Below are 14,864 nucleotides of genomic sequence, written 5' to 3'. Positions count from 1 at the left end.
TTTAGTAGAGACAGGGTTTCACCATGTTGACCAGGATGGTCTCGATCTCTTGACCTCGTGATCCACCCGCCTCGGCCTCCCAAAGTGCTGGGATTACAGGCTTGAGCCACCGCGCCCGGCGCTTCAATTTATTTTTATATTATTTAACATGTTTTTACCTGCAGTTGTGTATGTGAATTTACCTTGGTAATTGAGATGTCATGCATGCTAAGGACCAATAAACTATCACTGAACAAAAAAAAAAAAAAAAAAAGAGTACTACCTTCTAGTACTCTGATGTCATTCAAGTTCCACCATTATCTCAGTCATTCTTTAGAGCAAAAAGATTCAGATTAGAACTATACATTTAGTTCTGATTTAGTTTTTACCTATTTTTAATTTCCATCCATCTGGAACAGTTCCTTAGTCTTCCCCTTGAATTGCATTGACCTTGACACTTTTGGGGATTATAGTCCAGTTTTTTTTGTAGCTTGTCTTTGGGTATTTTGTAACATGTCTTTGAGAGAAACCAATTTGGGTTTCTCTCTTTCTTTATGAATATATTTCAGTTATGCATCTTTAACAGGAATATCACAGAATCAATGTTATAATCTTTTTCATCCTATCATGTGGCCCATGATTTCAATTTATCCTTGGTGATATTAACTTTGGACATTTGACTAACATGGTATCTATCTGACTTATCCATTCAAAAGTTACTATTTTCCTTTTTATAACTAATAAGTCTTTTGCGAAGTGATATTTTGAGTCTATGAAATATCCCATTTCTCATCATTCACTTTAACAATTTATATCAATATATACTAATGGTTTTCTATTCAATGGGTTATAATTTGTTACTACCATTTTTGATTTTCCAGCTACCCCATATTTGGCCAATAGGAACCCTTACAAGCTGGTTTCTGTGTCTTTTTGACCTGTCTCTATTACTCCTTGAATAATTCCTGGCTTGAATAATCCACTTTTCCTGCTCTAGCCCTAGAATCAGCCATTTTACAAGAAACTCTGGTTTCTTTCAGTGTGGAATCGTATTGAGAAGCCAGGATCTGGGCATTAGACGTGCTCATAACTATTAGGGTGTTGCCCTAAGAGTAGACGGTGCTAGTAAATAAATGAATATATGTATTTATATACATAATCTGTATTATTTATAGTTCTGTGTATCTCTATATATTATAAAATAAAGATTCATTATAATTTCTTCAATACCAATTTAATACCACAGGGAATGTTCTAGCTTTCTCACTTTCTGTATTTATAACTCCATTCTATGATGGAGAAATTCCTAGCTCCTATTGTTTTTAATATATTTATTAATTTTTGACCACTACTCCTGTCACCAAAATCTCATCACTGCTACTGCCTGCATATTCCTATACAGATAACCCTCCTCACATTAATTTGGGCACTGACACCCTGAGCCACAACCCCTTCCCCTTACCATGTGGAAGCCTTTCTCAACCAACTGGGTTCCTTTTTTTTTTTTTTTTGAGACAGAGCCTCCCTCTGTTGCCTAGGCTTGAGTGTAATGGCATGATCTCTGCTCACTGCAACCTCTGCCCCTTGGGTTCAAACAACTCTCCTGCCTCATCCTCCCCAGTAGCTGAGAGTACAGGCTTGTGCTACCACGTACCATGCCCGGCGAATTTTTGTGTTTTCAGTAGAAACAGGGTTTCACTGTGTTGGTCAGGCTGGTCTCAAACTCCTGACCTCAAGTGATGTGCCTGCCTCAGCCTCCCAAAATGAGCGTGAGCCACTGCACCTGGCCCAACTGGTTTCTGACACCTTGTACCAGACTGACCTCCCTTTGGGGATACACCTCATGCTGCTTGAGCTCTAAAACCCTGTTCTAGGCCACTGTGGCTTCCGCTGCCTCCTACACAGATGCTATCTCACTCATTTCTTCCTCATGGCTTTTCGACTGAACTTTATAGGAAAGAGAAGAGAAATCCCACCTCCCCTCACTTACTTAAATTCTGCAGTACTTTAAGGCCAAGTTCTTCAACTTCTGGAATCTGTCTCCCACTTCTTACGGAAATGATTTCTCCTTTCTGGAAACTTACGCTGTATTTTTTTGTTCTGTAATCATCTCATGTCGGCTTGTATATCCTACTGACTCCATGTCACACTTTGCGATCAGGGGCTATTTTCTGTAATTTTTTTTCCCTTTAGTAGCCTTTAAGAAGTTTTTTTTTTTTTTAAGTGACAAATGCAAAGGCAGATACCAAAAAAACCTACTAGTTGATTTATGGTGAAGGGGTTTTTTTGTTTTTAAATACAAAATTTGATCATTGGACTCTGCTTTATTATAGATCAACTACTCTTTTATAGTTGAATGATAGTAAAGTCAAGGAATTTAAGTGGAAAACATTTGACTTCTAAGAAAGAGAACCTTGTTCCTTTGATTTTACATTAATTTGTATATGCAGAAAACAGTAAATGTATGTTAAATTTTAATGCCCTATTATTTTTCTGGATTTATGCAAATTTTTCGTTATTATAGGCAGTCCCTGCTTTACATAATTTCCATATTCATAAATCTCAGTAACAATGTTTCAGTTAAATAACATCAGTCCCCAACAACTCAGTTCAAATTAATTTAGTACAGTATAACAACTTTCAGTAATTGTATAAAGTACAAACTTTGCTGTTAGCTCCTCAGTCCATAAATCGCTCCGTAAAAACATATGTGCGTCATGATCATGACCAATCACATCACTTTTTTTTATAGTCTGTTGGTGATTGGTATATCTGTCATTCAGTTCACACACAGACAGCAAAGCATGTTTCTTCCTTGTCTCCCACTGATAACCTATGTGATATTTTACAAAATTGATATTCAAAAGGAAATTGACCAAACAAGATGAAATCGCAGCCAAGAAACAAAAAGTGAAAATGCTGAACTGAAATTTCAATCAAGTGTAAATGGAGTATAGACGAAATCGCTGATTTGGGAATGTTGATACTGCTATTGAACTGCCGCCATTTGAGAGACTACAGATATACATCCAGAAGAGGCTAGGGAGGGTGAACTTATCAATATAAATAAAGAAAATGAGGAGGTTGTGGTGAAAAGATGAAGCCGTTTCAGGGAAACTGACCCTGGCAAAAAGTTCACATTAAAGGAACCCTTGGAGATATATCATGACATTGGAAATGTAAAGAATAAAATGTTAGAAACTAATCCAGACTTAGAAAAGTGTATGACAATTTATCAAGGTATGGAAAGATGCTCACTGCATATTATATGATGAGAAGTTATATCAGAAGACTACCCCTGTTTTTTCAAACAAAACAAAACAAAACACTGTATCAGTCTTTCTAATGTTTTAAATTACAGTATACTAAGTAAACATCAGTTTTACTATTTTCTTTTTTGTTTATTTGTTTTTCTGAGACGGAGTCTTGCAGTGTTGCCCAGACTGGAGTAGAGTGCAGTGGCGTGATCTCAGCTCACTGCAACCTCCACTTCCCAGGTTCAAGTGATTCTCCTGCCTCAGTCTCCCGAGTAACTGGGATTACAGGTGCCTACCACCACACCTGGCTACTTTTTTGTATTTTTAGTAGAGATGGGATTTTACTGTCTTGGCCAGGTTGGTATCGAACGCCTGACCTCATGATCCGCCTGCCTCGGCCTCCCAAAGTGCTGGGATTACAGGCGTGAGCCACTGTGTGTGTGGCTAGTTTTACTATTTTCAGAATTGTCCTTTATGTTTATACCTATTGTGAGAGAGTTTTTCATGTTTTGACAAAAAAATTTGAAAGGTTACAGAATAATTGCAACTTTTCCCATTGGTTACTAAAACTGCTTTGTACAGTTTAAACTTGACTTATATGGCCCCACCTACTGTGTAAAGCAAAGACTGCCTGTATACTAGCATGTGGCACTTCTAAGTTATACATATATTTTAAAATGTGTGTATATTTTATTTATTTTGTTGTGTGAATATATTTTGATTTTAAAATATTTTTAGCATGCAGATATCCCCAACCTGAGATTGCCATTGTGAAACGTGCAAAGGAAGTATCCTCAGCAGAGACCCCTGATAGTTTTGGTATAGTACAATCTTACAGTGTTGATTGTTTGCCAGATGTTTATTTTAATTAGTAAAGCATCTATTTGATGGAGCTTCCTGCTTGCTTGAAATAGAATGCCTAAATTTTTTCTGTTTGCATTAGTGTTTTTGACTGTCTGTATGATGGAACAATAATTGCATGCTTGACTAACTGAAGGATTAAATTCATGACCTTAAGAAAAGGCAAAATCACTTATATTTAATGATATTTAAATAGAATATTTAAAAATTGTTGAAATAACCATAGCAAGTGAAACTTCAGAAGCAACAAAGTCTATGAATTCTTTAGGACAAATGAGTAGGAAAAAAGGACCTCATGCAGGGAAATCTTCAGAATATTGCAAACAGAGACTGCATTTAAGTACAGTAACTACAGTAAATGTAGAGTGTTTTTAAAATATGTTTTTGAATAGTTTGATAACCTTAAATAAGTTCATATTAAGGTCATTCATGAAAGTGTTTTAGATTCAGCCACCATTCAGCTTGATGTCTAACTCAGGTTACATGCTTTGGTGGTGGTAGAAGAGTGTGTGTGTGTGTGTGTGTGTGTGTGTGTGTGTGAGAGAGAGAGAGAGAGAGAGAGAGAAAGAATGAGAGAGAGTGAGAGAGTGAGTAGAAGTATGTTATGAAAGAGGGAGGGGGGAGAGAGAGAAAGAGTAAAACAAATCTCTCTCTGTCCCTGTTTTATTTATTTATTTATTTATTTATTTATTTATTTGAGACGGAATTTCGCTCTTGTTACCCAGGCTGGAGTGCAATGGTGCGATCTCGGCTCATCGCAACCTCCACCTCCACCTCCTGGGTTCAGGCAATTCTCCTGCCTCAGCCTCCTAAGCAGCTGGGATTAAAGGCACGCGCCACCATGCCTAGCTAATTTTGTATTTTTAGTAGAGACGGGGTTTCACCATGTTGACCAGGATGGTCTCGATCTCTTGACCTCGTGATCCACCCGCCTGGGCCTCCCAAAGTGCTGGGATTACAGGCGTGAGCCACCACGCCCGGCTGTTTTATTTATTTCTGATTCGTATTTGATCTAGTTACTTTGCCTAAGAAGTATAACACAGTGTATGAAAAGGAGCCTGAAATATTTTGTGGACCAATTGAAATTTTGTAGGGGTAAGAGTTAAATAAAACTCAGACTGTATATATGATGCCAGGCAAAAACACGAAAAACTAAGCTGTAAGAACATCAGAGAAATATAGGGGCATAGGGTGTTTACATACAGACACAGGCACACAGACACACACAATGACATATTAGTACATTGTCTGCAAAAATACCCCAGCATACTCTTACTTTGCCAGCTCTGATATTAAAAATTTTAAATTTCAATTTGCATGTAGAAGTTAAACATTTAATGCAAATGTATTTTGAAGAATAAAATGTTAATTTTGAAATATTCTGAAGATACTTTAGCTCTCAAATACTTATTTGAACTTATTCAAATTTATTCAAATAAAATTCAGATTTTATTCTATTAAGAATAAGATGCTTATTCTAATAGATTATGGCAAACAATGTCACTAGGAGATCAGGTGTTGCTGAATGATAACTGATAGTAGGACTTAACCTGTCAGTGCTCTTACCTTTTGAGACTCAGTGTTTAGTTATATCCCTACTTAAAGTAGTATGCTTCTTTATGAATGTTTAGATGGTACCTCTCTTGAAAGGATCATGAAAACCTTAACTCATTTTTTTGTATCATAAAATGACACCCAGAGGGCTTGTAACCTGCTGAAGATTTAGTGACTAATTTTATATCAGAGTTGGTATTTGTGTTAAGTCTTTTGGGCTTTTAGTTAGTGCTGTTTTTCACTCTAATACATTTCTTCAGTGTTAGCAATGGAGTAGCCCTAGGTTATAGGGTATCCAATTGTTTCGGAACCATGTAATAATTTCCAGTTGTTCTGAAACCATCCAGCAGAAACCACCTAATACCTCCATTCAAAAAATATTTTATTTGGTAACGTATGATGTGTCATTTGATTTTCTCCTCTTTGTTTTAACTTGAATGGTTTTAAAAAATATGTGAAGGGGAATTATATTTTATGAGAGAAAAAAAGCAATTTGAAAAGGATATTAGTATTTTAGATTTATTTAAAAACCTAGTATTTAGATTTATTTATTAGTATTTTATATTTATTTATTTAAATGTTGTTTTATTTCAATTTCAAATACTAATGAATGACCAGTGTTGACAATGTTTTATATATGTATATATGATTGATTTTTGGTTCTTCCATGTTTTTCTATTGAGAATTTATTAATTGAATGAGAAGTAGAGTGGGAAAATGAGAATCTCAGTTCTGGACTTAGCTGTGTGTCTTTGAGTAAGTCAATTAACTTCTCTGGGCCTAGGTGACTAATCTTCAAAGTGGAGAATTAAGTCAGTATTTCACAGTGGGTGTGCTTCTGGTATTTGGGTTGGATAACTCTTCATTACAAAGGACTCTATTGTGCATTGTAGAAAGTTTAGAATCCTTAATGAGGATGGTAGAATTTCCCAGTCATTGTTATATCCAAAACAACCCTGCATATGTAAACCTCTTCTGGGGGAGGGACCACTTCATGTTGAGAACTACTAGCAAATGGTCTCTAAGAATTCTTTCAGCTTCAACATTCTGTGAAAGAATTCTTATTCAGGGAATGATTGAAAGGGAAGAAGGTAATACATCATACACTGAAAAGACTCTACTGCTTTCTAGATATGGAACAATTTTATTTTAAAATGAGTATCTTTTGCGAATCTGTGTAGACTATTCACAGAGCTACCACTTCTGATGTTCCAAGATAAATTATTTTATTCTAGCTTGTCTTAGGCTTTCTCTCTACAGTATCATCCATAGCTATATGATTTTTTTAAACGAAAAGTTATATACTACTATCTCTATAAGTAAAAGCACAAAATTTATTTATTTATTTTTCTTAAAGACGGGGTTTTACCATGTTGGCCAGGCTGGTCTCAAACTCCTGACCTTGTGATCCACCCACCTTGGCCTCCCAAAGTGCTGGGATTATAGGCGTGAGCCACTGCGCCCAGCCAAAGCACAAGATTTTTTTGAAGTTGTACTGTTGTTTTAATATCTTAGCCTTTAAAAAAGGAATATCATTCTATATAGTAATTATTTTCTTTTTCTTCTATAGGTATAAAAGAAGGAAAGGAATATAATTTTACTAGTATATATAATTGTTAAAGTACACAGTTATATGTGTAAGATCACAGATCAGTAGTATACCTGATTATCCTTTTAAAAAAAAACGACCATGAAATACAATTGTACTAAAAGGTACAGTTATTGTGGCTCTAGTATTTACTATTACTTAAGTCAGAGTTAAACAGTTAATGGGGATAGTACATTAATGTGGTTGTTAGTAAAGGTGATAATTAATTGAATACTATAGTTTTCTTCATGATTGCTACTGGCCAGCTCCTGTCCTCTACTGTTATACCACTGGCCCCCACCAGTCTGGAATTCATTTGTTGCTTCTAGTTAACAGGTTGCAGTGAAGTCCCAGGTCGCATGATAAGTTCCCTGGAAGGTTAACAAGGTGACAGTTCTAGTTCTTTTATTTACTTAATTATTTGATTTAAAAAGTCGATAGTTTTAGGGGTACAAGTAGTTTTTGGTTACCTGGATAAATTGTATAGTGATGAAGTCTGGGCTTTTGGTTTACCCATCACCTGAATAGTGTACGTTGTACGCAATAGGTAATTTTTTTGTCCTTCACCTTTCTCCTGACCTCTTTCATTTTAAGTCTCCAATTTCTATTACGATATTTGTTTTTATAAAATTTAAGTAGAAATTTCTTTTCTACATAATGCATATGTTGCAGTAATTACTTTTAAATGCTAAATTAAATTACAAGATTATACTCAAACGCCTTTATGGGTTTTACATAAGACATACATATTTAGAAATAATTAAAAAGTCCTTTTACAATTAAAATTTCTATTTAAAAAGACTGGTTAATTAAAATCTACTAAATTAAAAGTTATGCTCGTTGCTATTTCTAAAGAGCTTAACTTGAGAAAGCTTAACATTCATTTTTCAGTTTTGAATGTCAATTTTTATAACTATATAACTTGGCCATATGAATTTGTTTCTTTTTGAAAAAACACTGCTGTGTTGCTTTGTAAACCACTTTTGGTACATGTTGGATGCTTTGGCATTTGATTTGCTTAAATTATTTTGCTTACAGCATGGTTTGCATTTTAAGTTTGTGTGTTCTTTAATATGTTGTATATTTATTGTAAATTTTACCTTACCCATTTGAACTTTTGGTTCTATTAAAGGACTAAGCAGTTATTCATAATGTTCAGAAATATGGGTAACTGAGACCCTCGGTCCCCAAATTATTGCTTAAACTCACTAGTTTAATATCTATTCTTTTCATAAATCTTCTAATTAGGCCAGACTGTGATTTGTGTTGCCATGTCTACTTCCTGTACTTTTTTGGGAAAGATAATGGGGTGAGTCTGGAATAAATATTAGGTGGTCAAAGGTCAGAAACTGCATAATTAGACACACTGAGTTATTTGTACTAAAGGAATAGTATATTCATTAAACAATTCCTTTTCTGTAATCTCAGAGTGAAGCTGCTTTGGTACTTATCTTTTTCTTTCCTTTTTTTTTTTTTTTTTTNTTTTTTCTGAGCTAGAGTCTCGCTCTGTTGCCCAGGCTGGAATGCAATGACATGATCTCAGTTCACTGCAACCTCTGCCTCCCTGGTTCAAGCGATTCTCCCTGCCTCAGCCTCCTGAGTAGCTGAGATTACAGGCACCCGCCACCATGCCTGGCTAATTTTTTGTATTTTTAGTAGAGATGGGGTTTCCCATGTTGGTATCGAACTCCTGACCTCAGTTGATGTGCCCATCTCGGCCTCCCAAAGTGTTGGGATTATAGGCATGAGCCACTGTGGCCAATGCTTTGATACTTTTCTTATTAAGCTTATTATAAATAATATGGAGTTTTCCCCTTCATTTGTGATTGTATATTGCTTTTTACACCCATGATAATAGACTGAAATATCACATTAAGAATCATCATTTCCATGAAAGCATAATAAATAAATAGACTAGGAAATAAGACTCTTTGCTTTTCAGATTTTCTTTTATTTCGAGTATGGATTTACATACCTTGTAAAGTAGTGATATGGTTTGGTTCTGTGTCCCCATCCAAATCCCATCTCAAATTGTAATCCCCAGGTGTGGAGGGAGGGACATGGTAGGAAATGATTGGATCATGGGGGTAGTTCCCCCATGCTGTTCTCATGATAAGGAGGAAGAACTCACGAGATCTGATGGTTTTAAAAGTGGCAGTTTCCCCTATACGCTTGCTCTCTCCTGATGCTGTGTAAGATACGCCTTGCTTTCCCTTTGCCTTCTGCCATGATTGTGTTTCCTGAAGCCTTCCCAGCCATGCAAAACTGTGAGTCAATTAAACCTCCTTTCTTTATGTTACCCAGTCTCAGGTAGTATCTTTATAGCAGTGTAAGAATGGATTAATATAGTATTGTTAAATTTAATGGAACATTCAACAATGGAAATGATAAATTAGTTTCTAATAAATAATAGAATTCACTCTATATGCCATTGGCCCTGTTTTTGTGTTCCAGCATCACCATTGTTGTAAAAATGTTTTGTAGTTTTATAATGGAGACTAAAATGTAGAAACTATAGGTGTTGCACATTTCTTTTACCAAAGTCTATTGATTTTCAATTTAGGTTGTATCTTTTAGTAGTGTTAAAAGATAATCTTGAGAAAAATTAAAGTTAGCAGAGTTCATTTGAGCAAAGAGACAACTCGTGAGTTGGGCAGCTTTCTGAACCTGTACTGGTGACAAACCAGCACAGGTTTAGAGAGCTCCTCCTAGTGAGACATGGGCAGGCATTATTTATAGACAGATGGAAGTGACATACAGAAACAGCCTTTTGTTTACAAGTTGGTGTTATCCTTATTTGGAGGTGTCTGAGCAGCTTGCAGCCTGCCATTGGCTGAAAGGTCAGCTCCTATTATTGGCCAAGGGTCAGCTACTTGTTACAAGAGTATACCTGAGATAGGTTGCAATTTCTTTACATACAAAATTAGATTGCAGTTTGCTACATATGGAAGCAGCTCTAGGCCAAATTTAATTTAGCAGGTTCCCCCTTTTGATCAGTCTCTCAATTTTGAGAGATTGACCAAAATTTTGGGCACTGACACCACTCTTTTTGTCACTATCATAAAAGACTTGTTTGCTCTCTGTTTAATTCACAATTCTTAATGTCAGGTAAGCTGAATGTTTATGTTCTCTTCACATTTTTATTCTATCCATGGTGAGGCCATTTGACGTGTAGTGGATGGCTATACTTGAGCATTTAATACTCTTGCGAGGATATGGTACACCAGGGAGACTATTATCATGGCTATCAGGAGGATAATGCTAAGAGACTGAAGTATACTTAACAAGCCCCCCTGTCAATTGAACCAGTCAAAATTAAATACATAAAAAACGAGCCAAAGAAAAATCTACTTGTTTTAACCAAGTAGCTTATTTATTGATTTCCGGCAACTGAGTTTCTTTCATACCAGATGTATTTATGCAAGTGCAGCAGGAGGTGTTAGCTATTGCATATAGTCTTCTTTGTTCAGCCAGCAGAGTCCAAAGCAATGATGCTGTCTAAAACAGGTTTAGCAAGAGAATTTGTAGAAGTTTGCTGGACAACTATAGCCTTTGCAGTAGAGTCAGCTGTAGTAGCTAATGTTTGAGACAAAGTTCTAATCATAATGTCATTTACATTTATGCCAAGCCACGGAAGGAGTATTTTACAAAAAAAAAAAAAAAAAAAAAAAAAAAAAAAATACATTAAAAAAAAAAAAAAAAAAAAAAAAAAAAAAGCCCATTTAGAGGGATTTGCACCTGCTGGCAAATTTGCATCTGCTGGAAAATTAAAGTTAGCAGTGACAGTGACAGCAATACTGTTACAATTTCTAAACCACATTGGCTCCTTATTTTCCACTTATAGATACATGGAATTGCCCACATATATAGTTGATCATTAAATCCTCCACAGATAAAAATATATCTTGGAGGTACACAACAGACAGTTCCTTGTGGAATGCTTTGTACATTAGAGGTAACTATTAGAAAAGCATTAGCAATATTTGTCTAAGGCTCCATTATTGAATCATTGCAAAGTTGGAGGCTACTGACAAGGAATTAGGGTTATACATTTGTCTACAAACTGTCAAATTGTCTTTCTTTGGTTTTCTTATACAATTTTAGGCCTAATTTAACTGCAAAACCCTCACTATGGGTTTTGCCTACTGTAAGTAGCATGCCATATCTAACATTCAATTGCAGAAGCTGTTAATTATGAAATCTTAATTATCACATTATCTTGCCGTATATAAACAGAAAAGGAACACAGACCAAAGAGGAAAAAAGTCACAGGTTTTATGGTGACAGAGAAGTCTTGATCTGTAATCTTGGGAAAGCTGTTCACATTGAGGATGCCATCTGCTTCTGGGTAAAATAAAAAATAGCTTTCCTGGTCAGCCTTACCTTGAGGTCTCTGGTATACAGTAAGAGTCTAGAGGGACCATCCTGAGTTAAGAGATGTGGATCCAAGATTCGAAGCCCTGAAATTTTACTGCAGAGAACAACTTGGTATTGTTTCTTCCAAAAGAATTCAAGAGCAGTCTTTCTATGGTGTCTTTTTCAAAAGACCTAATCTCTAGGTTCTAGGCAGTGAAAGGTCTGATTGTCATCAGTTGGTGGGTCATGAAGGGCTTCTTTTACCTGATGAAAATATACTTCAGCATCTTACATTTAAACCTCTCAATATTACATCATGTCAGAGTTTTTAAGAGTGGTAGATACACAAGGTTCTATTATCAGGGACATAAGCCTTTTAGTAACTATTACATAAGGGATCAATCTATGTTTTCTAGTGGAGTGGATCTGATTGCCATCAATTGGTAATACCTTTGACCAAGGCCGTCAAGTCAATTCAGTTAGCTTTTGTTTAATGCCGTTGTGTTTGTAAAACCTTATTTGTTTTATAACTTGTCCATTGAAATGAATACCTCTATCACTGGAGATTTCTCCAGGAATACCCCGTAAAGGAAACACATTTTCTGATAACCTTGTAGTTACTCTTATAGCATCAGCCTTATGTACAATCAGAAAGCTTCTGTATAATCATAAAACCTATGTTAAATGTGGTAATTGGATGTTCATCTTTAAGTGTTCAAATGATTCATTAGGTGCTAGAATTATTTGAGGTTTTTTATTATCTTACCAGAATTATGGGTTTGCCAAACCAAACATTAGTTATAAACCACTTTAGCAATCTTAGAACAATCACTCAAACAATTTTTTTCCTCATAATTTAGATCGTTTTGTCTCTTCTATGATGAGTCATGGAGTGCAGAGCTTTTAACAATGGAAGCTTTCAGGAGTCAGGAATGACCAGGCAGCCGTCCAGTCTTTCCATGAGCCCATGCTTAACATTGGATTTATATCCTTTTAAATAAACAATTTTATTTCTCTAATTCAGGTGCATAGCACTTGTTTATTATACATGTTATCATAGGTAATTTGACTTGGATTAATCTCATGGATTAATCCCATGGAGTTCATTCAAACCGTAGCAATTTCAGTACTGGTTGAGCTGTGAAAATCTGCCAAGGCATTTCCTTAGTATTTAATTAATTCTTGTTCTGCCTGTTGGGTTAGCAGTTTTATGAACCAATGAGTATTTTTCTTAGAGTTCTTGGACTTAGTCCAATGGTATGATCTTAAAGTTACCAGAAACTTGTACTTCTCAGAGTCCTGTTTACATGAATCTCCTTGAAGATGTAATGCTTTAGGCTTATAGTTGCTCAGGAAAGTACCATAGTAAATAATAACCAAATGTAAACAATAAAACTTAAAATAGCCATGACTAAATATTTGATGAGTGTTCATTACAGTGCAGTTGACAGGGAAATTTGATTATTTCTGTTGCACACAACATTTGAATATGATAGCTACAGTGATGATGGATTGCATTATACCAGAACTATCAGATTGCTGTGAATTTCATACAGTTTTTGAAACACACAATAACACATCCATACAAATGAAACTCAAAGAAGGTTTAGCATAACTTATTTGGCATTACTTCTCATATAATTTAATATGTTAGATAAGCCCAATTAATTTAATATCTGTCTTTTTATATAAGGAGAAGCATTCTTCTGAGCCGTTTCAAGGGCCTGTCTGGAAAATCAAAGTTGAGGTCAAGAGAAACACTTTATTGAGAATCTAATTTTGCGAAGTATGTCAAAAATATCAAATGCTTTAAAATACGTGATTAAAATACGGTTACAGGTCACTGTGAACAGTAGTCATTCCTTTAACGAAAGTAATAATTACAGGACTTCAAAGGTATATACAGAAAGCTACATAGTTGTGGAGAAACCTTAGCGCTTTTAATAGAGAAGATTTTGTTTTCTTACGCGGTCAAACACCTAATAAAAGCAACAGGGACCACAATAAATTACTTTGGTAAAACACAGAATTTTTGTTTCCTAGACCAATTACCTAAAAGGTAAAGAAAAGCTTTTCACTATTTCCTGTTAAGAGCAGACCAGTAGTCCAAGAAAATCTTACAGTTTAAAACAGGGGACCACATTCTAGTTTTGTATTAGTATACTTTTGATATTAATGCTCACCTTTTTAAAGAAAAGCTTATAAATAATTTCCATCTAATCTTAGCTGGAAATTATTTTGTCTAATAATTTGTCTAATAATCTAATCTTTGTCACACATAAAATTCTTTTTACAAGATTCATCCTTCGCAAACCTACAATTTTCTTCCACATTTAGATTTTGTTTTATACTTTTTCTGTTCTCATCTTGGAACAACAACTCTACTTTCAAACAAAAATTACATTTTCCCTTAATGAAATAAAACATCCTTATACTTTATAGCTTTTGCTTACTAAAATTATGTATTACTTTTCTTTTATACTTTATATAAAACTATTTCTCTTATTTTTAGTAATATTAGTATATAAAGTAGAATTCTAAACTCTTAGTGACCTTAATTTCCAAAGGACACTAGGAAGCAAGTAATTGTGAACTATTTGTCACACCAGCAATCTGAGATTTGCAAATCTATGAAGCATAATATCTGGAAGCATGTACTTTCTCACAGCACAGTTTGTCAGTGTGGCACAGAACATGTTTACTAATGGCCCCAAGTATCTTTAGTCTCTCTGTAATAAGAATGTGTAGAAGAAGCAAAATGTTATCTCTGTCTTCTTTGGGTTTTCGGCTAGGCCTGAGAATAAAATTGTGCACATTTTTCTCAGCCTCAAATTTCCATTCTTGATGATAAGAATGTTAAAATCTTCCAATATAGGGAAGACATCTTTCACATGGGACTTTTATCTTACATCTATTTAACTCGTTTTTAATAATTATGCTCGGATTGCTTATCAAGATGGGACATCAAACAGCTAGTCATCATCTTAAGTTACTTGTCTTGCTGACGAATTTTGTAATGTAGAGATAACATAAGTTTATTTTTCTGGTAAACCTAGGTAGGAAATGTCATGTATCTGTGTTAATTTTAATGTTAACAACTATGAAGATATATCTGTTTTAATCAAACCAATAATATTCTTTTTTGCCAAAGATTACCCAAGTCATATGAACTTCAAAAAGTATTTGGGTCAGTTCCTATTCTTGTGAACAAATACTTCATTTATATAAATGCTTATTTTTCTTTAAGTCAATTGAATAGCATTCTTATA

At 34.9% G+C, this 14,864-nt stretch overlaps 1 protein-coding gene and 1 long non-coding RNA gene across 3 annotated transcripts in view; one reads left to right on the top strand and one right to left on the bottom strand.

Moving 5' to 3' along the window:
* LOC108305980 overlaps positions 1-3,393 on the bottom strand; it is a 7,944-nt gene extending 4,551 nt beyond the window's left edge. Inside the window, exon 1 of the long non-coding RNA XR_001825966.2 lies at positions 159-3,393. This is a non-coding gene — a long non-coding RNA (uncharacterized LOC108305980). The remainder of the gene's footprint in view (positions 1-158) is intronic.
* Positions 1-14,864, top strand: part of TMEM65 (transmembrane protein 65) — a 70,490-nt gene that overhangs the window by 26,939 nt on the left and 28,687 nt on the right. The window contains exon 2 of one of the 2 annotated variants that reach the window (XM_017530747.2): positions 3,975-4,055. The exons of the other annotated variant lie outside the window; for it this stretch is intronic. Within the exon in view, the coding sequence (XP_017386236.1) occupies positions 3,975-4,055 (81 nt within the window). The remainder of the gene's footprint in view (positions 1-3,974; positions 4,056-14,864) is intronic. 2 annotated transcript variants of the gene reach the window in all.

This window comes from Cebus imitator, unplaced genomic scaffold, assembly GCF_001604975.1.
Source record: "Cebus imitator isolate Cc_AM_T3 unplaced genomic scaffold, Cebus_imitator-1.0 Scaffold68, whole genome shotgun sequence".
NCBI lineage: Eukaryota > Metazoa > Chordata > Mammalia > Primates > Cebidae > Cebus > Cebus imitator.
The sequence above is the reverse complement of the archived record's forward strand: the minus strand, read 5'-3'. Positions and strand labels throughout refer to the sequence as shown.